This window comes from Coregonus clupeaformis, unplaced genomic scaffold (assembly GCF_020615455.1).
Source record: "Coregonus clupeaformis isolate EN_2021a unplaced genomic scaffold, ASM2061545v1 scaf0022, whole genome shotgun sequence".
In the NCBI taxonomy this organism is placed as follows: Eukaryota; Metazoa; Chordata; class Actinopteri; order Salmoniformes; family Salmonidae; genus Coregonus; species Coregonus clupeaformis.
The window spans coordinates 1,207,501-1,234,900 of NW_025533477.1; the positions used below are offsets into that span (position 1 = coordinate 1,207,501).

Below are 27,400 nucleotides of genomic sequence, written 5' to 3' on the forward strand. Positions count from 1 at the left end.
GAGTAGAGTAGAGTAGAGTAGAATAGAGTAGAGTAGAGTAGAGCAGAGTAGAGTAGAGTAGAGTTCAGTAGAGTAGAGTGGAGTAGAGTAGAGAAGAGTAGAGTAGAGTAGAGAAGAGTAGAGCAGAGCAGAGCAGAGTAGAGTAGAATAGAGTAGAGCAGAGTATAATAGAGTATAGTAGAGTAGAGTAGAGTAGAGTAGAGTAGAATAGAGTAGAGTAGAGTAGAGTAGAGTAGAGCAGAGTAGAGCAGAGCAGAGCAGAGTAGAGTAGAGTAGAGCAGAGTAGAGTAGAGAGAGCAGAGCAGAGCAGAGCAGAGCAGAGCAGAGTAGAGTAGAGTAGAGTAGAATAGAGTAGAGTAGAGTTCAGTAGAGTAGAGTAGAGTAGAGCAGAGTTCAGTATAGTAGAGTAGAGTAGAGTAGAGCAGAGCAGAGCAGAGCAGAGTAGAGTAGAGTAGAGCAGAGCAGAGCAGAGTAGAGTAGAGCAGAGTAGAGTAGGGTAGAGTAGAGTAGAGTAGAGTAGAGTAGAGTAGAGTAGAGTAGAGTAGAGTAGAGAGAAGAGTAGAGTAGAGCAGAGTAGAGTAGATAGAGTAGAGTAGAGTAGAGAGAGTTCAGTAGTAGAGTAGAGTAGAGTAGAGAGCAGAGTTCAGTATAGTAGAGTAGAGAGAGTAGAGTAGAGCAGAGCAGAGCAGAGTAGAGTAGAGTAGAGTAGAGTAGAGTAGGGTAGAGTAGAGTAGAGTCAGTAGAGTAGAGTAGAGTAGAGTAGAGTAGAGTAGAGTAGAGTAGAGTAGAAGTAGAGTAGAGTAGAGTAGAGTAGAGTAGAGCAGAGTAGAGCAGAATAGAGTAGAGTAGAGTAGAGTAGAGTAGAGTAGAGTAGAGCAGAGCAGAGTAGAGTAGAGCAGAGTAGAGCAGAATAGAGTAGAGTAGAGTAGAGTAGAGTAGAGTAGAGTAGAGTACAGTAGAGTAGAGTAGAGTAGAGTATAGTAGAGTAGAGTAGAGTAGAGTACAGAGAGTAGAGTAGAGTAGAGTAGAGTACAGCAGAGTCGAGTAGAGTAGAATAGAGTAGAGTATAGTAGAATAGAGTACAGTAGAGTAGAGTAGAGTAGAGTAGAGTAGAGTAGAGTAGAGTAGAGTAGAGTAGAGTACAGTAGAGTAGAGTAGAGTAGAGTAGAGTAGAGTAGAGTACAGCAGAGTCGAGTAGAGTAGAATAGAGTAGAGTATAGTAGAGTTCAGTACAGTATAGTTCAGTTCAGTACAGTACAGTAGAGATCAGTACTGTAGAGTAGAGTAGAGTAGAGTAGAGTAGAGTAGAGTAGAGTACAGCAGAGTAGAGCAGAGTAGAGTAGAGTAGAGTAGAGTAGAGTAGAGTAGAGTTTAGTTCAGTTCAGTACAGTACAGTAGAGATCAGTACTGTAGAGTAGAGTTCAGTACAGTAGTGTATAGTTCAGTAGAGTACAGTATAGTTCAGTTCAGTACAGTAGAGATCAGTACTGTAGAGATCAGTACTGTAGAGTAGAGTAGAGTTCAGTACCACAGGAGGTTGGTGGGACCTTAATTGGGGAGAACAGGCTTGTGGTAATGACTGGAGCGGAATCAGTGGAATGGTTGGGGAGGACGGGCTTGTGGTAATGACTGGAGCGGAATCAGTGGAATGGTTGGGGAGGACGGGCTTGTGGTAATGACTGGAGCGGAATCAGTGGAATGGTTGGGGAGGACGGGCTTGTGGTAATGACTGGAGCGGAATCAGTGGAATGGTTGGGGAGGACGGGCTTGTGGTAATGACTGGAGCGGAATCAGTGGAATGGTTGGGGAGGACGGGCTTGTGGTAATGACTGGAGCGGAATCAGTGGAATGGTTGGGGAGGACGGGCTTGTGGTAATGACTGGAGCGGAATCAGTGGAATGGTTGGGGAGGACGGGCTTGTGGTAATGACTGGAGCGGAATCAGTGGAATGGTTTCCATGTGTTTGATACCATTCCATTCGCTCCGTTCCAGCCATTATTATGAGCCGTCCTCCCCTCAGCAGCCTCCACTGTTCAGTCCAATACAGTACATCAGGGTTCTTCAATTCCGGTCCTGGAGGGCCGAAACACCTCTGGTTTTCATCCTCTCCTTCTAATCAGGGGCTAATTCAGACCTGGGACACAAGGTGAGTGCAATTAACTACCAGGTAGAAATAAAAAACAGAAGTGTTTCGGCCCTCCAGGACCGGAATTGAAGAACCCTGCAGTAGGCTAAGATGCACATGAATGAGTCTATGAAATGTATTGGATTGATAATGTACTTATGTATTTATGACATTTTCAACCTCTCCCTGACCGAGTCTGTAATACCTACATGTTTCAAGCAGACCACCATAGTCCCTGTGCCCAAGAAAGTGAAGGTAACCTGCCTAAATGACTACCACCCCGTAGCACTCACGTCGGTAGCCATGAAATGCTTTGAAAGGCTGGTCATGGCTCATAGCAACACCATCATCCTGGAAACCCTAGACCCACTCCAATTCGCATACCACCCCAGCAGATCCACAGATGACGCAATCTCAATCGCACTCCACACTGGCCTTTCCCACCTGGACAAAATGAACACCTATGTGAAAATGCTGTTCATTGACTACAGCTCAGCGTTCAACACCATAGTGCCCTCAAAGCTCATCACTAAGCTAAGGACCCTGGGACTAAACTCCTCCCTCTGCAACTGGATCCTGGACTTCCTGACGGGCCGCCCCCAGGTGGTAAGGGTAGCCAACAACACATCTACCATGCTGATCCTCAACACGGGGGTCCCTCAGGGGTACGTGCTTAGTCCCCTCCTGTACTCCCTGTTCACCCATGACTGCGTGGCCAAGCACGACTCCAACACCATCATTAAGTTTGCTGACGACACAACAGTGGTAGGCCTGATCACCAACAACGATGAGACAGCCTATAGGGAGGAGGTCAGAGACCTGGCAATGTGGTGCCAGGACAACAACCTCTCCCTCAACATGAGCAAGACAAAGGAGATGATCGTGGACTACAGAAAAAGGAGGGCCGAACACGCCCCCATTCACATCGACGGACTGTAGTGGAGCGAGTCGAGAGTTTCAAGTTCTTTGGTGTCCACATCACCAACAAACTGTCATGGTCCAAACACACCAAGACAGTCGTGAAGAGGGCACGACAACACCTTTTCTCCCTCAGGAGAATGGAAAGATTTGGCATGGGTCCCCAGATCCTCCAAAAGTTCTACAGCTGCACCATCGAGAGCATCCTGACCGGTTGATTCACCGCCTGGTATGGCAACTGCTCGGTATCCGACCGTAAGGCGCTACAGAGGGTAATGCGTACGGCCCAGTACATCACTGGGGCCAAGCTTCCTGCCATCGAGGACCTCTATACCAGGCGGTGTCAGAGGTAAAGAAAATTGGCCTCCCCCCCTTTGTTTTTACACTGCTGGTACTCGCTGGTTATTATCTATGCATAGTCACTTTACCCCTACCTACATGTACAAATTACCTCGACTAACCTGTACCCCCACACATTGACTCGGTACCGGTACCCCCTGTATATAGCCTCATTATTGTTATTTTGTTGTGTTTTTCTATTTATTTTTTACTTTAGTTTATTTAGTAAATATTTTCTTAACTCTATTTTCTTAAAACTGCATTGTTGTTTAAGGGCTTGTAAGCATTTCACTGTAAGGTCTACACATGTTGTATTCGGCGCATGTGACAAATAAAATTAGATTTTATTTGATCATGAGATAAATAAGTTGTGATCTCGACATAATGAGGAAAACCTGTTTTTATTCATATGTCCTCTCTGGACTTCCGTATCTCTGGACTTAGTACAGACCTTCACCAGGCAGGCAAACATTTCAGTCCTTTGCTACTAGAATACCCATACTAACATACTGTATACTACATACTTAATGAGTATGGGAACTTAATAATGATAATGAATAATAACTTAATAATGAGTAATGGGAACTTTTGGCATATTAACTATATCCATACTATGACCAATAAGCATACTACATACTCAATTTACGTCAAAATAGTATAGTTAGTGCAGTTAGTATGAGTATTCGAACACAGCTACTGTCTTTGGTTTGATTTAAAAGAATGGAAGTAGAATCGTCCAACCAGGAAGTGAATTCAACCAATAGGATTTTGCAAAGCGTCCTAAGCTGACGTCAACCCGGTAACGTTGAACAACCCGTAGGCTTGAAGAGAAATCTGAAAATCCTTGCTGATTTCCCGTAAATTTTAATTGTTTTAAAATACCCATCTAAAACGTGCAAACATCATGGTTTTCGATGTAAGGAGGTGAGTAAAGGACTTTGGTTCACATTTCGCATGCTTAAATGCCACTCGTAATATTTGGATTATTTTCTGTGTATGGAGAGAATCCCCTGCTATCCTCTTGTTCCGAGTTTGCTAGCCAGCAAGTTAGCGGGATGATTGTTGCTACATTTTTACAACAGTTGTTATATTGTTACCGCGGGCAGTTGTTCACCTGCAATTTATCGCGTCAGTAGATTGTCCAAAAAGTATACCCGCTTTGCCTGAAAAGATGCCCATTCAGACGAACTATTTAGCATTTAGGCTAACCGGCTATCATTCTGAGAAACACTTATAAAGGCACCTAAACTTTTCATTGTGAAATAAAACCTAATAGGCTATTACAATACACATACGTCACATTAAAGGCTATTGTTGTCGTATATTGTATTATTTAGGCAATATATTATTTATTTTGTAAATATCCAAATACTTTTTTCCTTTTGTTGACCATGAATATCAGCCATTGTTTGTGTCATTTCCTATGCTTTCTCCTACATTATTATTCTACTTCAGTGCATGAAGGAGAGATGATGAGGAATCATCTGTAGGATGTAGAGTACTGGTTCATAATCTGCTGGACCTACAGCTCCAAGAGACTGCGGTCACACACCGTAGAATGCACGGTATACCAGCCTGGTCTCATAGACTGGACGTAACATAGTAAAAGTACATCAGGGACACTCAAATTAGTATTATACGCTACATGACCAAAAGTATGTGGACTCCTGCTTGTCGAACATCTCATTCTAAAATCATTGGCATTAATATGGAAGTGGTCCCCCCTTTGCTACTATAACAGCCTCCACTCTTCTGGGAAGGCTTTCCACTAGATGTTGGAACATTGCTGTGGGGACTTGATTCCATTCAGCCACAAGAGCATTAGTGAGGTCGGACACTGATGTTGGGCGATTAGGCCTGGCTCGCAGTCGGCGTTCCAATTCATCCCAAAGGTGTTCAATGGGTTTAGGTCAGGGCTCTGTGCAGGCCAGTCAAGTTCTTCCACACCGTTCTCGACAAACCATTTCTGTATGGACCTCGCTTTGTGCACGGTGGCATTGTCATGCTGAAACAGGAAAGGGCCTTCCCCAAACTGTTGCCACAAAGTTGGAAGCACAGAATCGTCTAGAATGTCATTGTATGATGTAGTGTTAAGATTTCCCAGACCATTGTCCCTCCTCCACCAAACTTTACAGTTGGCACTATGTATTGGGGCAGGTAGCGTTCTCCTGGCATCCGCCAAACCCAGATTAGGCCGTCGGACTGCCAGATGGTGACGCGTGATTCATCACTCCAGAGAACGCGTTTCCACTGCTCCAGAGTCCAATGGCGGCGAGCTTTACACCACTCCAGCCGACACTTGGCATTGTCCATGGTGATTTTAGGCTTGTGTGCGGCTGCTCGGCCATGGAAACCCATTTCATGAAGCTCCCGACGAACAGTTATTGTGCTGACGTTGCTTCCAGAGGCAGTTTGGAACTTGACGAACTGACTTGTTGGAAAGGTGGCATTCTATGACGGTGCCACGTTGAAAGTCACTGAGCTCTTCAGTAAGGCCATTCTACTGCCAATGTTTGTCTATGGAGATTGCATGGCGGTGTGCTCGATTTTATACACCTGTCAGCAACTGGTGTGGCTGAAATAGCCGAATCCACTAATTTGAAGGGGTGTCCAAATACTTTTGTATATATAGTGTATGTTACATTTGGTATAGTTATATAAAACAGATGGTTACATAAGGCTTAATAGAAAGTAGGGTGGTTGATCGGGGTGGATGGGTGGGCGTATAATGTGAAGGTCTAGCAACCCAAAGGTAGCAAGTTCGAATCTCATCACAGACAACTTTAGCATTTTACCAACTTTACAACTACTTACTACTTTTTAGCTACTTTGCAACTAATTAGCATGTTAGCTAACCCTTCCCCTAACGCTAACCTTAACCTTTTTTAGCTAACCCTTCCCCTAACCTTAACCCTTTAACCTAACACCTAAACTTTATCCTAACCATAACCCTAATCCCTAGCCTAGCTAACGTTAGCCACCTAGCTAGAATTCGTAAAATATCGTACGAAGTGTAATTCTTAACATATTATACAAAATAAGTGATGGACATCCACAAATTAATAGATACCATACGAAATGTAACATATACTAAATGGAGTTGCTCAGATTTACGTACAGAATAATACGAAATGTTCTGAGACCAGGTTGGGTATACTGTTCCAAAGCACACAGACATTCTTTGCATACTGCTTGTCATCTGGGCTGGGATGTGCCTGGCTGCCTGAGCTGTAAGAACGGCTCCAAGTTCAGATAATCATTCCACCCCACACAATACCCCGATAAGTACATGTACTTCAGAACCTGCTGTGTTGCGTCAAGACAGTCATACCCCAAATACTCCTGCGAGACACCTCGTTATGGATCTGTCAGTGGTACTGATACTGACCCTCCTGTGAGTGGTCCTCTGTAGCTCAATTGGTAGAGCACGGCGCTTGTAACGCCAGGGTAGTGGGTTCGATCCCCGGGACCACCCATACGTAAAAATGTATGCACACATGACTGTAAGTCGCTTTGGATAAAAGCGTCTGCTAAATGGCATATTATTATTACCTCATTATGGATCTGTCAGTGGTACTGATACTGACCCACCTGTGAGACGCCTCATTATGGATCATTAGGGCAGTGTTGCCCAACTCCGGTCCTCCAGTACTACCTCCAGTACACATTTGTATTGTAGCCCTGGACAAACATACCTGATTCAACTAGTCAACTAATCATCAAGCCCTCAATGAGTTGAATCAGGTGAGTTTATCCAGGGCTACAACAAAAATGTGTACTGTTGAGGGGACTGGAGGACTGGAGCTGGGAAACACTGCTGTAGGGGATAGGGGACCATTTTAGACAACGCCCAAACACAGTCAGCATTTGCTCTCGTTATGACCACTGTCATGGTTACACTAAGGAGATGGGGAGTTGACAGACCCAGGAAACTGTCTGACTCATAAGGAGAAAGGACAGGTCATTTACACCACCATGAGTTGATGTTTACTAAGAGTTGACAATGATCTAAAGTCTAGACATCCGGCTACCTAGCTGCCCCACTCTACAGCCGGTAGGCCCCCACTCTACATCCGGCTAGCTAGCTGCCCCCTCTACATCCGGCTAGCTAGCGCCCTCTACATCCGGCTAGCTAGCGCCCCACTCTACATCCGGCTAGCTGCCCCCTCTACAGCCGGTAGTGCCCACTCTACAGCCGGCTAGCTAGCTGCCCTCTACATCTGGCTAGCTAGCCCCACTCTACAGCCGGCTAGCTAGCTGCCCCCTCTACATCCGGCTAGCTAGCTGCCCCCTCTACATCCGGCAGCTAGCTGCCCCCTCTACAGCCGGCTAGCTAGCTGCCCCCTTACATCGGCTAGCTAGCTGCCCCACTCTACAGCCGGCTAGCTAGCTGCCCCCTCTACAGTCCGGAAGCTAGCTGCCCCCCTACATCCGGCTAGCTAGCTGCCCCCTCTACATCCGGCTAGCTACTGCCCTCTACACCGGCTACTAGCTGCCCCACTCTACATCCGGCTAGCTAGCTGCCCTACATCGAGGCCACTCTACAGCCGGCTAGTAGCTGCCCCACTCACAGCCGGCTAGCTAGCTGCCCCCCTCTACATCTGGCTAGCTGCCCCACTCTACAGCCGGCTAGCTGCCAACACAGCTAGCTGCCCCACTCTACATCTGGCTAGCTGCCCCACTCTACAGCGGCAGCTAGCCACTCTACATCTGGCTAGCTGCCCCACTCTACATCCGGCTAGCTAGCTGCTCCACTCTACATCCGGCTAAGCTGCCCCACTCTACATCCGGCTATCTAGCTGCCCCCTCTACATCCGGCTAGCTAGCTGCCCCCTCTACATCCGGCTAGCTAGCTGCCCCACTCTACATCCGGCTAGCTAGCTGCCCCACTCTACATCCGGCTAGCTAGCTGCCCCTCTACATCGGCTAGCTAGTGCCCCCTCTACATCCGCAGCTAGCTGCCCCTCTACATCCGGCTAGCTAGCTGCCCCCTCTACATCCGGCTAGCTAGCTGCCCTCTACATCCGGCTAGCTAGCTGCCCCACTCTACATCCGGCTAGCTAGCTGCCCCCTCTACATCCGGCTAGCTAGCTGCCCCACTCTACATCCGGCTAGCTAGCTGCCCCTCTACACCGGCTAGCTAGCTGCCCCACTCTACAGCGGGGCCAGCCGGCCAGCTAGCTGCCCCATACACCATGCAACTCTACACCGGCCAGAGCCACACACAGCCACATCTAGCTAGCCGCCCACCTCTACATCCGGCCAGCCAGCTGCCCCTCTACACCGGCCAGCTAGCTGCCCCACTCTACACCGGCTAGCTAGCTGCCCCCCCTACATCTGGCTAGCGATAGCTGCCCCACTCTACATCCGGCTAGCTAGCTGCCCCCTACAGCCGGCCAGCTAGCCCACTCTACACCGGCCAGCTAGCTGCCCCACTTACATGGCCAGCTGCCCCACATCCGGCTAGCTAGCTGCCCCCCTACATCCGGCTAGCTAGCTGCCCCACTCTACATCCGGCCAGCTAGCTGCCCCACTCTACATCCGGCCAGCTATGCCCCACTCTACACCGCTAGGTAGCTGCCCCCTACATCCGGCTAGCTAGCTGCCCACTCTACATCCGGCTAGCTAGCTGCCCCTCTACATCCGGCTAGCTAGCTGCCCTCTACAGCCGGCTAGCTAGCTGCCCCCACTCTACACCGGCTAGCTAGCTGCCCCCACTCTACAGCCGGCCAGCTAGCTGCCCCCCTCTACAGCCGGCTAGCTAGCTGCCCCCTCTACATCTGGCTAGCTGCCCCACTCTACATCCGGCTAGCTAGCTGCCCCACTCTACATCTGGCTAGCTGCCCCACTCTACAGCCGGCTAGCTAGCTGCCCCACTCTACATCCGGCTAGCTAGCTGCCCCACTCTACAGCCGGCTAGGTAGCTGCCCCACTCTACATCTGGCTAGCTAGCTGCCCACCTCTACATCCGGCTAGCTAGCTGCCCCACTCTACATCCGGCTAGCTAGCTGCCCCCTCTACATCCGGCTAGCTAGCTGCCTCACGGCTACAGCTAGCTGCCCCTCTACATCCGGCTAGCTAGCTGCCCCACTCTACAGCCGGCTAGGTAGCTGCCCCACTCTACATCCGGCTAGCTAGCTGCCCCCCTCTACATCCGGCTAGCTAGCTGCCCCACTCTACATCCGGCTAGCTAGCTGCCCCCCTCTACAGCCGGCTAGCTAGCTGCTCCCACTCTACATCCGGTAGCTAGCTGCCCCCTCTACATCCGGCCAGCTAGCTGGCCCACTCTACATCCGGCTAGCTAGCTGCCCACTCTACAGCCGGCTAGCTAGCTGCCCCTCTACATCTGGCTACCTAGCTGCCCCACTCTACAGCCGGCTAGCTAGCTGCCCCCCTCTACATCTCGGCTAGCTGCCCCACTCTACATCCGGCTAGCTGCCCCACTCTACATCTGGCTAGCTAGCTGCCCCCTCTACAGCCGGCTAGCTAGCTGCCCCCTCTACATCTGGCTAGCTGCCCCACTCTACACTGGCTAGCTAGCACACATCCGGGCTAGCTCTACATCGGTTAGCTAGCTGCCCCCTCTACATCCGGTTAGCTAGCTGCCCCCCTCTACATCCGGCTAGCTAGCTGCCCCACTCTACATCCGGCTAGCTAGCTGCCCCACTCTACATCCGGCTAGCTAGCTGGCCCAGAGAACTCAACATGTCAAGTGCATGTTACAAGCAGAAAAGTAAACCGTCTACTTATCAAGACAGAAAAGCGTGTTACTTGTAGCCTAGTCAGTGTATGGAGAAGCCGGAGGCGGAGCTAGCCAGCCACTTCAGAGGACGCGGGTTACTTGGCCTGGACAAGAAGCAACGGGCCATACGGGGACAGTACGGAAGGGCCATACGGGAGTACGGAGGGATACGGAGGACGGGCCATACGGGGGAGGTGTGCAGCGGACGCTGTAGCCTCTGTGGTAGCCTCCTTGTATGACCTGCAGAGATGGTGGCACAACTCTGCAACCTGACTGGCGTGGTTTATCTAGAAGCTGTTTGAACATCATGATCATTACACAGGTGCACCTTGTGCTGGGGACAATAAAAGGCCACTCTAAAATGTGCAGTTTTGTCACACAATACCACATGCCACAGATGTCTCAATTTTTGACGGAGTGTGCAATTGGCATTCTGAGTGCAGGAATGTTCACCAGAGCTGTTGCCAGATAATTGAAGGTTCATTTCTCTACTATAAGCCGCCTCCAACATCGTTTTAGACAATTTGGCAGTACGTCCAACTGGCCTCACAACCACAGACCACGTGTAACCATGCCAGCCCAGGACCTCCACATCAGGCTTCTTCACCTGCCGGATTGTCTGAGACCAGCCACCCGGACAGCTGATGAAACTGAGGAGTATTTCTGTCTGTGATAAAATAGGTTTTGTGGAGAAAAACTCATTCTGATTGGCTGGGCCTGGCTCCCCAGTGGGTGGGCCTTTGCCCTCCCAGGCCTACCCATGGCTGCACCCCTGCCCAGTCATGTGAAATCCATAGATTAGGGCCTAATGAATTTTTCAATTGACTGATTTCCTTATATGAACTGTATCACAGTGAAATTGTTGCATGTTGCGTTTATACATTTTTTCAGTATATTTATCTGCTTATAATTTCCAAAATCAAGGGCACAATGGCAGGAGATGTTACATGGGAGCCTTCCAGCTGCCAGGTCTGTTCCATACACATTTCTGTGTTGTCCTGGGCTTGAACCATTGTAGTCATGGCACCACACTCCTTCATTGGTCCTGTTGTAGCCTAGAGCGGTGTTTCCTGATCCTGGTCATTGGTCCTGTAGTAGCCTAGAGCAGTGTTTCCTGATCCTGGTCATTGGTCCTGTTGTAGCCTAGAGCGGTGTTTCCTGATCCTGGTCATTGGTCCTGTTGTAGCCTAGAGCAGTGTTTCCTGATCCTGGTCATTGGTCCTGTTGTAGCCTAGAGCGGTGTTTCCTGATCCTGGTCATTGGTCCTGTTGTAGCCATAGAGCAGTGTTTCCTGATCCTGGTCATTGGTCCTGTAGTAGCCTAGAGCAGTGTTTCCTGGTCATTGGTCCTGTAGTAGCATAGAGCAGTGTTTCCTGATCCTGGTCATTGGTCCTGTAGTAGCCTAGAGCGGTGTTTCCTGGTCATTGGTCCTGTAGTAGCATAGAGCAGTGTTTCCTGATCCTCATCATTGGTCCTGTAGTAGGCTAGAGCAGTGTTTCCTGATCCTGGTCATTGGTCCTGTTGTAGCCTAGAGCGGTGTTTCCTGATCCTGGTCATTGGTCCTGTTGTAGCCTAGAGCGGTGTTTCCTGATCCTGGTCATTGGTCCTGTTGTAGCCTAGAGCAGTGTTTCCTGATCCTGGTCATTGGTCCTGTTGTAGCCATAGAGCAGTGTTTCCTGATCCTGGTCATTGGTCCTGTAGTAGCCTAGAGCAGTGTTTCCTGGTCATTGGTCCTGTAGTAGCATAGAGCAGTGTTTCCTGATCCTGGTCATTGGTCCTGTAGTAGCCTAGAGCGGTGTTTCCTGGTCATTGGTCCTGTAGTAGCATAGAGCAGTGTTTCCTGATCCTGGTCATTGGTCCTGTAGTAGCCTAGAGCGGTGTTTCCTGATCCTGGTCATTGGTCCTGTAGTAGCCTAGAGCAGTGTTTCTGGTTCCTGGTCATTGGTCCTGTAGTAGCATAGAGCAGTGTTTCCTGATCCTGGTCATTGGTCCTGTAGTAGCCTAGAGCGGTGTTTCCTGATCCTGGTCATTGGTCCTGTTGTAGCCTAGAGCAGTGTTTCCTGATCCTGGTCATTGGTCCTGTTGTAGCCATAGAGCAGTGTTTCCTGATCCTGGTCATTGGTCCTGTAGTAGCCTAGAGCAGTGTTTCCTGATCCTGGTCATTGGTCCTGTAGTAGCCTAGAGCAGTGTTTCCTGATCCTGGTCATTGGTCCTGTTGTAGCCTAGAGCAGTGTTTCCTGATCCTGGTCATTGGTCCTGTTGTAGGCTAGAGCAGTGTTTCCTGATCCTGGTCTGTGATCCTGGTCATTGGTCCTGTTGTAGCCTAGAGCAGTGTTTCCTGATCCTGGTCATTGGTCCTGTAGTAGCCTAGAGCAGTGTTTCCTGATCCTGGTCATTGGTCCTGTTGTAGCCTAGAGCGGTGTTTCCTGATCCTGGTCATTGGTCCTGTTGTAGCCTAGAGCAGTGTTTGATCCTGGTCATTGGTCCTGTTGTAGCCTAGAGCAGTGTTTCCTGATCCTGGTCATTGGTCCTGTAGTAGCCTAGAGCAGTGTTTCCTGATCCTGGTCATTGGTCCTGTAGTAGCATAGAGCAGTGTTTCCTGATCCTGGTCATTGGTCCTGTTGTAGCCTAGAGCAGTGTTTCCTGATCCTGGTCATTGGTCCTGTTGTAGCCTAGAGCAGTGTTTCCTGATCCTGGTCATTGGTCCTGTTGTAGCCTAGAGCAGTGTTTCCTGATCCTGGTCATTGGTCCTGTAGTAGCCTAGAGCAGTGTTTCCTGATCCTGGTCATTGGTCCTGTTGTAGCCTAGAGCGGTGTTTCCTGATCCTGGTCATTGGTCCTGTTGTAGCCTAGAGCAGTGTTTCCTGATCCTGGTCATTGGTCCTGTTGTAGCCTAGAGCGGTGTTTCCTGATCCTGGTCATTGGTCCTGTAGTAGCCATAGAGCAGTGTTTCCTGATCCTGGTCATTGGTCCTGTAGTAGCCTAGAGCAGTGTTTATCCTGGTCATTGGTCCTGTTGTAGCATAGAGCAGTGTTTCCTGATCCTGGTCATTGGTCCTGTAGTAGCCTAGAGCGGTGTTTCTGATCCTGGTCATTGGTCCTGTTGTAGCATAGAGCAGTGTTTCCTGATCCTGGTCATTGGTCCTGTAGTAGGCTAGAGCAGTGTTTCCTGATCCTGGTCATTGGTCCTGTTGTAGCCTAGAGCGGTGTTTCCTGATCCTGGTCATTGGTCCTGTTGTAGCCTAGAGCGGTGTTTCCTGATCCTGGTCATTGGTCCTGTTGTAGCCTAGAGCAGTGTTTCCTGATCCTGGTCATTGGTCCTGTTGTAGCCATAGAGCAGTGTTTCCTGATCCTGGTCATTGGTCCTGTAGTAGCCTAGAGCAGTGTTTCCTGGTCATTGGTCCTGTAGTAGCATAGAGCAGTGTTTCCTGATCCTGGTCATTGGTCCTGTAGTAGCCTAGAGCGGTGTTTCCTGGTCATTGGTCCTGTAGTAGCATAGAGCAGTGTTTCCTGATCCTGGTCATTGGTCCTGTAGTAGCCTAGAGCGGTGTTTCCTGATCCTGGTCATTGGTCCTGTTGTAGCCTAGAGCAGTGTTTCCTGATCCTGGTCATTGGTCCTGTTGTAGCCTAGAGCAGTGTTTCCTGGTCATTGGTCCTGTAGTAGCATAGAGCAGTGTTTCCTGATCCTGGTCATTGGTCCTGTAGTAGCCTAGAGCGGTGTTTCCTGATCCTGGTCATTGGTCCTGTTGTAGCCTAGAGCAGTGTTTCCTGATCCTGGTCATTGGTCCTGTTGTAGCCATAGAGCAGTGTTTCCTGATCCTGGTCATTGGTCCTGTAGTAGCCTAGAGCAGTGTTTCCTGATCCTGGTCATTGGTCCTGTAGTAGCCTAGAGCAGTGTTTCCTGATCCTGGTCATTGGTCCTGTTGTAGCCTAGAGCAGTGTTTCCTGATCCTGGTCATTGGTCCTGTTGTAGGCTAGAGCAGTGTTTCCTGATCCTGGTCATTGTGATCCTGGTCATTGGTCCTGTTGTAGCCTAGAGCAGTGTTTCCTGATCCTGGTCATTGGTCCTGTAGTAGCCTAGAGCAGTGTTTCCTGATCCTGGTCATTGGTCCTGTTGTAGCCTAGAGCGGTGTTTCCTGATCCTGGTCATTGGTCCTGTTGTAGCCTAGAGCAGTGTTTCCTGATCCTGGTCATTGGTCCTGTTGTAGCCTAGAGCAGTGTTTCCTGATCCTGGTCATTGGTCCTGTAGTAGCATAGAGCAGTGTTTCCTGATCCTGGTCATTGGTCCTGTAGTAGCATAGAGCAGTGTTTCCTGATCCTGGTCATTGGTCCTGTTGTAGCCTAGAGCAGTGTTTCCTGATCCTGGTCATTGGTCCTGTTGTAGCCTAGAGCAGTGTTTCCTGATCCTGGTCATTGGTCCTGTTGTAGCCATAGAGCAGTGTTTCCTGATCCTGGTCATTGGTCCTGTTGTAGCCTAGAGCAGTGTTTCCTGATCCTGGTCATTGGTCCTGTTGTAGGCTAGAGCAGTGTTTCCTGATCCTGGTCATTGTGATCCTGGTCATTGGTCCTGTTGTAGCCTAGAGCAGTGTTTCCTGATCCTCATCATTGGTCCTGTTGTAGCCTAGAGCAGTGTTTCCTGATCCTGGTAATTGGTCCTGTTGTAGCCATATAGCAGTGTTTCCTGATCCTGGTCATTGGTCCTGTTGTAGCCTAGAGCAGTGTTTCCTGATCCTGGTCATTGGTCCTGTTGTAGCCTAGAGCAGTGTTTCCTGATCCTGGTCATTGGTCCTGTTGTAGCCTAGAGCAGTGTTTCCTGATCCTGGTCATTGGTCCTGTTGTAGCCTAGAGCAGTGTTTCCTGATCCTGGTCATTGGTCCTGTTGTAGCCTAGAGCAGTGTTTCCTGATCCTGGTCATTGGTCCTGTTGTAGCCTAGAGCAGTGTTTCCTGATCCTGGTCATTGGTCCTGTTGTAGCCATAGAGCAGTGTTTCCTGATCCTGGTCATTGGTCCTGTTGTAGCCTAGAGCAGTGTTTCCTGATCCTGGTCATTGGTCCTGTTGTAGCCTAGAGCAGTGTTTCCTGATCCTGGTCATTGGTCCTGTTGTAGGCTAGAGCAGTGTTTCCTGATCCTGATCATTGGTCCTGTTGTAGCCTAGAGCAGTGTTTCCTGATCCTGGTCATTGGTCCTGTTGTAGCCTAGAGCAGTGTTTCCTGATCCTGGTCATTGTGATCCTGGTCATTGGTCCTGTAGTAGCCTAGAGCAGTGTTTCCTGATCCTGGTCATTGGTCCTGTTGTAGCCTAGAGCAGTGTTTCCTGATCCTGGTCATTGGTCCTGTTGTAGCCTAGAGCAGTGTTTCCTGATCCTGGTCATTGGTCCTGTTGTAGCCCAGAGCAGTGTTTCCTGATCCTGGTCATTGGTCCTGTTGTAGCCTAGAGCAGTGTTTCCTGATCCTGGTCATTGGTCCTGTAGTAGGCTAGAGCAGTGTTTCCTGATCCTGGTCATTGGTCCTGTAATAGAATAGAGCAGTGTTTCCTGATCCTGGTCATTGGTCCTGTAATAGCATAGAGCAGTGTTTCCTGATCCTGGTCATTGGTCCTGTAATAGCATAGAGCAGTGTTTCCTGATCCTGGTCATTGGTCCTGTTGTAGCCCAGAGCAGTGTTTCCTGATCCTGGTCATTGGTCCTGTTGTACCCCAGAGCAGTGTTTCCTGATCCTGGTCATTGGTCCTGTTGTAGCCTAGAGCAGTGTTTCCTGATCCTGGTCATTGGTCCTGTTGTAGCCTAGAGCAGTGTTTCCTGATCCTGGTCATTGGTCCTGTTGTAGCCTAGAGCAGTGTTTCCTGATCCTGGTCATTGGTCCTGTTGTAGCCTAGAGCAGTGTTTCCTGATCCTGGTCATTGGTCCTGTTGTAGCCTAGAGCAGTGTTTCCTGATCCTGGTCATTGGTCCTGTAGTAGGCTAGAGCAGTGTTTCCTGATCCTGGTCATTGGTCCTGTAGTAGCCTAGAGCAGTGTTTCCTGATCCTGGTCATTGGTCCTGTAGTAGCCTCAGAGCAGTGTTTCCTGATCCTGGTCATTGGTCCTGTTGTAGCCTAGAGCAGTGTTTCCTGATCCTGGTCATTGGTCCTGTTGTAGCCTAGAGCAGTGTTTCCTGATCCTGGTCATTGGTCCTGTTGTAGCCTAGAGCAGTGTTTCCTGATCCTGGTCATTGGTCCTGTTGTAGCCTAGAGCAGTGTTTCCTGATCCTGGTCATTGGTCCTGTTGTAGCCTAGAGCAGTGTTTCCTGATCCTGGTCATTGGTCCTGTTGTAGCCATAGAGCAGTGTTTCCTGATCCTGGTCATTGGTCCTGTAGTAGCCTAGAGCAGTGTTTCCTGGTCATTGGTCCTGTAGTAGCCATAGAGCAGTGTTTCCTGATCCTGGTCATTGGTCCTGTAGTAGCCTAGAGCGGTGTTTCCTGGTCATTGGTCCTGTAGTAGCATAGAGCAGTGTTTCCTGATCCTGGTCATTGGTCCTGTAGTAGCCTAGAGCGGTGTTTCCTGATCCTGGTCATTGGTCCTGTTGTAGCCTAGAGCAGTGTTTCCTGATCCTGGTCATTGGTCCTGTTGTAGCCTAGAGCAGTGTTTCCTGGTCATTGGTCCTGTAGTAGCATAGAGCAGTGTTTCCTGATCCTGGTCATTGGTCCTGTAGTAGCCTAGAGCGGTGTTTCCTGATCCTGGTCATTGGTCCTGTTGTAGCCTAGAGCAGTGTTTCCTGATCCTGGTCATTGGTCCTGTTGTAGCCATAGAGCAGTGTTTCCTGATCCTGGTCATTGGTCCTGTAGTAGCCTAGAGCGGTGTTTCCTGATCCTGGTCATTGGTCCTGTAGTAGCCTAGAGCAGTGTTTCCTGATCCTGGTCATTGGTCCTGTTGTAGCCTAGAGCAGTGTTTCCTGATCCTGGTCATTGGTCCTGTTGTAGGCTAGAGCAGTGTTTCCTGATCCTGGTCATTGTGATCCTGGTCATTGGTCCTGTTGTAGCCTAGAGCAGTGTTTCCTGATCCTGGTCATTGGTCCTGTAGTAGCCTAGAGCAGTGTTTCCTGATCCTGGTCATTGGTCCTGTTGTAGCCTAGAGCGGTGTTTCCTGATCCTGGTCATTGGTCCTGTTGTAGCCTAGAGCAGTGTTTCCTGATCCTGGTCATTGGTCCTGTTGTAGCCTAGAGCAGTGTTTCCTGATCCTGGTCATTGGTCCTGTAGTAGCATAGAGCAGTGTTTCCTGATCCTGGTCATTGGTCCTGTAGTAGCATAGAGCAGTGTTTCCTGATCCTGGTCATTGGTCCTGTTGTAGCCTAGAGCAGTGTTTCCTGATCCTGGTCATTGGTCCTGTTGTAGCCTAGAGCAGTGTTTCCTGATCCTGGTCATTGGTCCTGTTGTAGCCATAGAGCAGTGTTTCCTGATCCTGGTCATTGGTCCTGTTGTAGCCTAGAGCAGTGTTTCCTGATCCTGGTCATTGGTCCTGTTGTAGGCTAGAGCAGTGTTTCCTGATCCTGGTCATTGTGATCCTGGTCATTGGTCCTGTTGTAGCCTAGAGCAGTGTTTCCTGATCCTCATCATTGGTCCTGTTGTAGCCTAGAGCAGTGTTTCCTGATCCTGGTCATTGGTCCTGTTGTAGCCATAGAGCAGTGTTTCCTGATCCTGGTCATTGGTCCTGTTGTAGCCTAGAGCAGTGTTTCCTGATCCTGGTCATTGGTCCTGTTGTAGCCTAGAGCAGTGTTTCCTGATCCTGGTCATTGGTCCTGTTGTAGCCTAGAGCAGTGTTTCCTGATCCTGGTCATTGGTCCTGTTGTAGCCTAGAGCAGTGTTTCCTGATCCTGGTCATTGGTCCTGTTGTAGCCTAGAGCAGTGTTTCCTGATCCTGGTCATTGGTCCTGTTGTAGCCATAGAGCAGTGTTTCCTGATCCTGGTCATTGGTCCTGTTGTAGCCTAGAGCAGTGTTTCCTGATCCTGGTCATTGGTCCTGTTGTAGCCTAGAGCAGTGTTTCCTGATCCTGGTCATTGGTCCTGTTGTAGGCTAGAGCAGTGTTTCCTGATCCTGATCATTGGTCCTGTTGTAGCATAGAGCAGTGTTTCCTGATCCTGGTCATTGGTCCTGTTGTAGCCTAGAGCAGTGTTTCCTGATCCTGGTCATTGTGATCCTGGTCATTGGTCCTGTAGTAGCCTAGAGCAGTGTTTCCTGATCCTGGTCATTGGTCCTGTTGTAGCCTAGAGCAGTGTTTCCTGATCCTGGTCATTGGTCCTGTTGTAGCCTAGAGCAGTGTTTCCTGATCCTGGTCATTGGTCCTGTTGTAGCCCAGAGCAGTGTTTCCTGATCCTGGTCATTGGTCCTGTTGTAGCCTAGAGCAGTGTTTCCTGATCCTGGTCATTGGTCCTGTTGTAGCCTAGAGCAGTGTTTCCTGATCCTGGTCATTGGTCCTGTTGTAGCCTAGAGCAGTGTTTCCTGATCCTGGTCATTGGTCCTGTAGTAGGCTAGAGCAGTGTTTCCTGATCCTGGTCATTGGTCCTGTAATAGAATAGAGCAGTGTATCCTGGTCATTGGTCCTGTAATAGCATAGAGCAGTGTTTCCTGATCCTGGTCATTGGTCCTGTAATAGCATAGAGCAGTGTTTCCTGATCCTGGTCATTGGTCCTGTTGTAGCCCAGAGCAGTGTTTCCTGATCCTGGTCATTGGTCCTGTTGTAGCCCAGAGCAGTGTTTCCTGATCCTGGTCATTGGTCCTGTTGTAGCCTAGAGCAGTGTTTCCTGATCCTGGTCATTGGTCCTGTTGTAGCCTAGAGCAGTGTTTCCTGATCCTGGTCATTGGTCCTGTTGTAGCCTAGAGCAGTGTTTCCTGATCCTGGTCATTGGTCCTGTTGTAGCCTAGAGCAGTGTTTCCTGATCCTGGTCATTGGTCCTGTTGTAGCCTAGAGCAGTGTTTCCTGATCCTGGTCATTGGTCCTGTTGTAGCCTAGAGCAGTGTTTCCTGATCCTGGTCATTGGTCCTGTAGTAGGCTAGAGCAGTGTTTCCTGATCCTGGTCATTGGTCCTGTAGTAGCCTAGAGCAGTGTTTCCTGATCCTGGTCATTGGTCCTGTAGTAGCCCAGAGCAGTGTTTCCTGATCCTGGTCATTGGTCCTGTTGTAGCCTAGAGCAGTGTTTCCTGATCCTGGTCATTGGTCCTGTTGTAGCCTAGAGCAGTGTTTCCTGATCCTGGTCATTGGTCCTGTAGTAGGCTAGAGCAGTGTTTCCTGATCCTGGTCATTGTTCCTGTAGTAGCCTAGAGCAGTGTTTCCTGATCCTGGTCATTGGTCCTGTTGTAGCCTAGAGCAGTGTTTCCTGATCCTGGTCATTGGTCCTGTTGTAGCCTAGAGCAGTGTTTCCTGATCCTGGTCATTGGTCCTGTAGTAGGCTAGAGCAGTGTTTCCTGATCCTGGTCATTGGTCCTGTAGTAGCCTAGAGCAGTGTTTCCTGATCCTGGTCATTGGTCCTGTAGTAGCCTAGAGCAGTGTTTCCTGATCCTGGTCATTGGTCCTGTTGTAGCCTAGAGCAGTGTTTCCTGATCCTGGTCATTGGTCCTGTTGTAGCCTAGAGCAGTGTTTCCTGATCCTGGTCATTGGTCCTGTTGTAGCCTAGAGCAGTGTTTCCTGATCCTGGTCATTGGTCCTGTAATAGCATAGAGCAGTGTTTCCTGATCCTGGTCATTGGTCCTGTAATAGCATAGAGCAGTGTTTCCTGATCCTGGTCATTGTTCCTGTTGTAGCCCAGAGCAGTGTTTCCTGATCCTGGTCATTGGTCCTGTTGTAGCCCAGAGCAGTGTTTCCTGATCCTGGTCATTGGTCCTGTTGTAGCCTAGAGCAGTGTTTCCTGATCCTGGTCATTGGTCCTGTTGTAGCCTAGAGCAGTGTTTCCTGATCCTGGTCATTGGTCCTGTTGTAGCCTAGAGCAGTGTTTCCTGATCCTGGTTATTGGTCCTGTTGTAGCCTAGAGCAGTGTTTCCTGATCCTGGTCATTGGTCCTGTTGTAGCCTAGAGCAGTGTTTCCTGATCCTGGTCATTGGTCCTGTTGTAGCCTAGAGCAGTGTTTCCTGATCCTGGTCATTGGTCCTGTAGTAGGCTAGAGCAGTGTTTCCTGATCCTGGTCATTGGTCCTGTAGTAGCCTAGAGCAGTGTTTCCTGATCCTGGTCATTGGTCCTGTAGTAGCCCAGAGCAGTGTTTCCTGATCCTGGTCATTGGTCCTGTTGTAGCCTAGAGCAGTGTTTCCTGATCCTGGTCATTGGTCCTGTTGTAGCCTAGAGCAGTGTTTCCTGATCCTGGTCATTGGTCCTGTTGTAGCCTAGAGCAGTGTTTCCTGATCCTGGTCATTGTTCCTGTAGTAGCCTAGAGCAGTGTTTCCTGATCCTGGTCATTGGTCCTGTTGTAGCCTAGAGCAGTGTTTCCTGATCCTGGTCATTGGTCCTGTTGTAGCCTAGAGCAGTGTTTCCTGATCCTGGTCATTGGTCCTGTAGTAGGCTAGAGCAGTGTTTCCTGATCCTGGTCATTGGTCCTGTAGTAGCCTAGAGCAGTGTTTCCTGATCCTGGTCATTGGTCCTGTAGTAGGCTAGAGCAGTGTTTCCTGATCCTGGTCATTGGTCCTGTTGTAGCCTAGAGCAGTGTTTCCTGATCCTGGTCATTGGTCCTGTAGTAGGCTAGAGCAGTGTTTCCTGATCCTGGTCATTGGTCCTGTTGTAGCCTAGAGCAGTGTTTCCTGATCCTGGTCATTGGTCCTGTTGTAGCCTAGAGCAGTGTTTCCTGATCCTGGTCATTGGTCCTGTTGTAGCCTAGAGCAGTGTTTCCTGATCCTGGTCATTGGTCCTGTAGTAGGCTAGAGCAGTGTTTCCTGATCCTGGTCATTGGTCCTGTTGTAGCCTAGAGCAGTGTTTCCTGATCCTGGTCATTGGTCCTGTTGTAGCCTAGAGCAGTGTTTCCTGATCCTGGTCATTGGTCCTGTTGTAGCCTAGAGCAGTGTTTCCTGATCCTGGTCATTGGTCCTGTTGTAGCCTAGAGCAGTGTTTCCTGATCCTGGTCATTGGTCCTGTTGTAGCCTAGAGCAGTGTTTCCTGATCCTGGTCATTGTGATCCTGGTCATTGGTCCTGTTGTAGCCCAGAGCAGTGTTTCCTGATCCTGGTTATTGGTCCTGTAGTAGGCTAGAGCAGTGTTTCCTGATCCTGGTCATTGTTCCTGTAGTAGCCTAGAGCAGTGTTTCCTGATCCTGGTCATTGTTCCTGTTGTAGCCTAGAGCAGTGTTTCCTGATCCTGGTCATTGGTCCTGTAGTAGCCTAGAGCAGTGTTTCCTGATCCTGGTCATTGTTCCTGTTGTAGCCTAGAGCAGTGTTTCGTTGGTTGTAGCCTAGAGCAGTGTTTCCTGATCCTGGTCATTGGTCCTGTTGTAGCCTAGAGCAGTGTTTCCTGATCCTGGTCATTGGTCCTGTTGTAGCCTAGAGCAGTGTTTCCTGAAGGAGTGCACATTCTTCTTTTTGTCCTAACACTACACAGCTGATACAAATTATCAACGTATCAAGCGTTGATGATTTGATTCAGATGTGGAGTGCTAAGTTAAAAACCCTTTGGGTCCCCGGGACCCGGATTGGTCCCTAGGACCAGGATTGAGAAACGGGTTGGAGAGGCAGACCACCAGCTGGAAGGTTGCTGGTTTAAGCCCCGGGCCGAGCAACACAAAAATGGGAATGGAACTGAACTGGCAGCTGGAAGGCTGCTGGTCATTGATCCCATGTACCATCTGCTGCCATTGTGCCCTTGAGCAGGGCACCTAACCCCCCACATTTTGCTCTCCATCCTGGGGCTCTGCACCGCTGCTGACCCTGTGTCAACTAGTGTGTATCTGTTGGTTGAGAAAGGGAGAAGACACATTTTCCATTCTAACCAAAGGATGAAATTCCTCTTTGGAGTCATCCATGTCTTTATCCTGGATGTTGTCCATCAAGGGAGGGATAGACTGCCATGACAACACTAGCTGGTTCCCCATGTAGTCCACTGATAGACTGCCATGACAACACTAGCTGGTTCCCCATGTAGTCCACTGATAGACTGCCATGACAACACTAGCTGGTTCCCCATGTAGTCCACTGATAGACTGCCATGACAACACTAGCTGGTTCCCCATGTAGTCCACTGATAGACTGCCATGACAACACTAGCTGCTTCCCCATGTAGTCCACTCCAGGAACAATATGTCTGCCATCAAGCATTATTGTCTGACACATTAGATTCCCCTGCACAGGCCTTTGTTGAAATATATCAGCACAATGTTGATGGGACACATTTCACTTTGATTATAACCCACAGACCGCTAAGATGAATATGAGTTGTTAGCCTCAGCAGCCTATAGTGTGTGGGTATAGTGTGTGGGTATAGTGTGTGGGTATAGTGTGTGGGTATAGTGTGTGGGTATAGTGTGTGGGTATAGTGTGTGGGTATAGTGTGTGGGTGTTCATGCACCTTGGCTGCCTAGGCTGTGGTCCTCTGTAGCTCAGCTGGTAGAGCACGGCGCTTGTAACGCCAGGGTAGTGGGTTCGATCCCCGGGACCACCCATACACAAAAAATGTATGCACGCATGACTGTAAGTCGCTTTGAATAAAAGCGTCTGCTAAATGGCATATTATTATTATTATTATTATTATTATTATTATTATTATTATTATTATAGGTTAATGAATTGTCTAAAGCCAAATCGTCCTCTAAAGCCTTGTGCACACTGGCAGTTTGAAGTGACTCAAATCCTATTTTTTTGCATATCCGATTCGAATCTGTTCTTTTTCTTGCAGTCTGAACAGCCAAAAAGCACATGGAATCGGATATTTCACCCAACATCTCAAACCACCTTCATAGGTGGTTTCAAGTCGGATACAAATCTGATTACTTGCCATGCGACTAGTCTGAACGGTCAGATCTGATTTATTTGCTTTCAAGTGGTTTTTAGACTGTTATTTGGCATATCTTGTTGCTTGCTAGCTACTCTGTTGACAGTTTGACAAGAACATGTGGTAGCCAACTAGCTTGTTAATTGTTTACAAAGAAATTAGTGAATGTGCTAGAAAGCTAAACAGCTAGCTAGCTAGTTGACTGTTGTGGCTAGCCAAAAAGGACTAGTTTTGAAAGTTGGATCATCTTTGTGGCTTTAGAAGTGTTCTTACGCTATGATTTTGAACATTCAAAGCAACTGGGAAACGTCCAGTGCAGGCATTGTCGTCACCTTAGCTTGCTACTAGGAAGCACAAGCACCACCACCAATCAGCCTACACCACTGCGCTCACACCCGTCATTACTATGACAACTAGCGTAGCCATGTCATCAATTGACTGCTGTCTGAACACACACAAATCCGAATGGTCACTTACAGCTTGCTGTTTGGACAGTCTATTCCGAAACGGATTTGAGCATTAAGGCCTGCAGTATGAACAAGGTTTAAGTTACTTGTCTTCATCAGTGTTTACTGGACAGATATACAAATGGCACTTTCACCTAGCATTAATAGATACATAAGGCGTGTGATTATGGCGTTTTCAATTGAAACTGTGTATGTATAGAGCAAAATCCTATTTCCTATTTTCTCTGGCTGAGTGGCTTTCACGGGCACGAGCACCGCAGACCGCAGACCGCTCCACCTATCTGTCTTGTTTCTGTAATACAATGAGGCAAGACCAGACCTGGGAGAGGAGAGTGATGTGAAGAGGGAACGGGGCAGTGAGAGAGCGAGAAGGAGGGGTAGAAACTATCCTCTACCACACCACAGGAGTTAATGATGTTGATGATCCAGATTAGGAAAGCATTGAGAAACAGGAAGTCTGTCATCCTCTGGTCTGTCACCTTGTACAGAACACTGAGTACAGTACAGCCCGCTGACCCACTACCACACCACAGGGGTTAGTTACAGTGCATTCGGAAAGTATTCAGACCCCTTGACTTTTTCCACATTTTTGTTACGTTACAGCCTTATTCTAAAATGGATTTAAAACATGTTTTTCCTCAATCTACACACAATACCCAATAATGACAAAGCAAAAACAGGTTTTTAGAAATTGTTGCACATTTATAAAAAAAAATTATAATAACTGAAATATCACATTTACATAAGTATTCAGACCCTTTACTCAGTACTTTGTTGAAGCACCTTTGGCAGCGATTACAGCCTAGAGTCTTCTTGGGTATGACGCTACAAGCTTGGCACACCTGTATTTGGGGAGTTTCTCCCATTCTTCTCTGTCAGGTTGGATGGGGAGCGTCGCTGCACATCTATTTTCAAGTCTCTCCAGAGATGTTCAATCGGGTTCAAGTCCGGGCTCTGGCTGGGCCACTCAAGGACATTCAGAGACTTGTCCCGAAGCCACTCCTGCGTTGTCTTGGCTGTGTGCTTAGGGTCGTTGTCCTGTTGGAATGTGACACTTCGCCCCAGTCTGAGGTCCTGAACGCTCTGGAGCAGGTTTTCATCAAGGATCTCTCTGTACTTTGCTCCATTCATCTTTCCCTCGATCCTGACTAGTCTCTGAGTCCCTGCCGCTGAAAAACATCCCCACAGCATGATGCTGCCACCACCATGCTTCACCGTAGGGATGGTGCCAGGTTTCCTCCAGACATGGCGCTTGGCATTCAGGCCAAAGAGTTCAATCTTGGTTTCATCAGACCAGAGAATCTTGTTTGTCATGGTCTGAGAGTCCTTTAGGTGCCTTTTGGCAAACTCCAAGTGGGCTGTCGTGCCTTTTACTGAGGAGTGGCTTCCGTCTGGCCACTCTACCATAAAGGCCTGATTGGTGGAGTGCTGCATAGATGGTTGTCCTTCTCCCATCTCCACAGAGGAACTCTGGAGCTCTGTCAGAGTGACCATCGGGTTCTTGGTCACCTCCCTGACCAAGGCCCTTCTCCCCTGATTGATCAGTTTGGCCGGGCGGCCAGCTCTAGGAAGAGTCTTGGTGGTTCCAAACTTCTTCCATTTAAGAATGATGGAGGCCACTGTGTTCTTGGGGACCTTCAATGCTGCAGACATTTTTTGGTACCCTTCCCTAGATCTGTGCCTCGACACAATCCTGTCTCGGAGCTCTACGGACAATTCCTTCGACATCATGGCTTGTTTTTTGCTCTGACATGTACTTTCAACTGTGGGACCTTATATAAACACATATAGTAAACACACACACACACACACACAGTGTCATTTTCGTATAATTAGAATTTTTCGTATCATTGAAAGACCTCCTGTAGCGCAGTTGGTAGAGCATGGCGCTTGCAACGCTAGGTTTGTGGGTTCGATTCCCACGGGGGGCCAGTATGAAAAATGTATGCACTCACTAACTGTAAGTCGCTCTGGATAAGAGCGTCTGCTAAATGACTAAAATGTAAATGTTAAAATTTTATATAGACAGGAGTGAGCCTTTCCAAATAATTTCCAATCAATTAAATTTATCACAGGTGGAGCTCAATTTCGAGTCTCATAGCAAAAATGCGCTTTAGTTAGTTCGTTAGCCTAGGGGTAGAGAAGAGGAAGGTAGGTAGGGGGACTAAGAGGATGGGTGGGTTACAGAGGTAACACACAGAACGTCCTGATGTGTCGTTGTGACTTTAGTTTTAGTAGCAAATTAGCAACTAAACAATGAGGCCAATGCTGGCCCAACTAGACACATCCTCCTGTACAATGAGGCCAATGCTGGCCCAACTAGACACATCTTCCTGTACAATGAGGCCAATGCTGACCCAACTAGACACATCTTTCTGTACAATGAGGCCAATGCTGACCCAACTAGACACATCTTCCTGTACAATGAGGCCAATGCTGGCCCAACTAAACACATCTTCATGTACAATGAGGCCAATGCTGGCCCAACTAGACACATCTTCCTGTACAATGAGGCCAATTCTGGCCCAACTAGACACATCTTCCTGTACAATGAGGCCAATTCTGGCCCAACTAGACACATCTTCTTGTACAATGAGGCCAATTCTGGCCCAACTAGACACATCTTCCTGTACAATGAGGCCAATGATGGCCCAACTAGACACATCTTCCTGTACAATGAGGCCAATGCTGGCCCAACTAGACACATCTCCCTTTACTTTGAGGCCAATGCTGACCCAACGAAACAGATCTTTCTGTACAATGAGGCCAATGCTGGCCCAACTAGACACATCTTCCTGTATAATGAGGCCAATGCTGACCCAACTAGACACATCTTCATTTAAAATGAGGCCAATGCTGACCCAACTAAACAGATCTTCCTGTACAATGAGGCCAATGCTGGCCCAACTAGACACATCTTCCTGTACAATGAGGCCAATGCTGACCCAACTAGACACATCTTCCTGTACAATGAGGCCAATTTTGACCCAACTAAACAGATATTAATGTACAATGAGGCCAATGCTGGCCCAACTAGACACATCTTCCTGTACAATGAGGCCAATGCTGGCCCAACTAGACACATCTTCCTGTTCAATGAGGCCAATGCTGACCCAACTAAACAGATCTTAAGAGGCCAATGCTGGCCCAACTAGACACATCTTCCTGTTCAATGAGGCCAATGCTGACCCAACTAAACAGATCTTCCTGTACAATGAGGCCAATGCTGAATGGTGTGAGATGGTGTGTGTGGCTGTGTTTTCCATGTGTCTGTGTGTGTCTGTGTGTGTTTGGGGTTAATAGTTCATTGATAGGGTCAGAGTTCAGGGGCAGGAATGTGTGTGGCTGTCTGGGTCTGTTTGTCATGGCTGTGTTCCAGAGGTAACATTCCACTGCTCCTCAGTAATGCTGCAAAGCATTCTGCAAACTAAATGTGCTCAGAATCCCCTCTCTCTCTAATAACTCAAGCATAGATTGGTCACTTTTTTGTCTGATATGGCACACAGAAACTAGATGCCATGAGTAACTTGGTCAAAAAGAATGGCAGCGATTGGCCTGTAGGTGGCGCTGTTATAAGCAGTCTCACTGAAACCCTCATATCCAAATTTGAACCAGAAGTGGTTTCTAAATATCCAAATTCGGCATGTAGGCCCATGGTACATGTCTTAACTTTCTTTAATTTATTTTAAAATGTTAACTTAGTTTGAGAAAAACTAAGATTGGTCAAAACATGGCTGAGTTATTGACAAATAAAAAATCTGATTTTACGTATCCATTTAAACCACTGTAAATCCACTCCAATCGAATCCACTTGTCGTCTCTATCATGGACGTCCCTAAGACGAACCACACGGCATTTGGTATTGATATCTCTAAAAACAAGG

At 48.5% G+C, this 27,400-nt stretch overlaps 1 protein-coding gene across 1 annotated transcript in view; it reads left to right on the forward strand.

The window, feature by feature from the left end:
• The first annotated feature begins 4,142 nt into the window (after positions 1 to 4,142).
• The window catches only part of ergic1 (endoplasmic reticulum-golgi intermediate compartment 1), a 124,365-nt gene continuing 101,107 nt past the window's right edge, over positions 4,143 to 27,400 (forward strand). Inside the window, exon 1 of the mRNA XM_045212553.1 lies at positions 4,143 to 4,306. Coding sequence (XP_045068488.1) covers positions 4,287 to 4,306 — 20 coding nt within the window. The 5' untranslated portion in view covers positions 4,143 to 4,286. The remainder of the gene's footprint in view (positions 4,307 to 27,400) is intronic.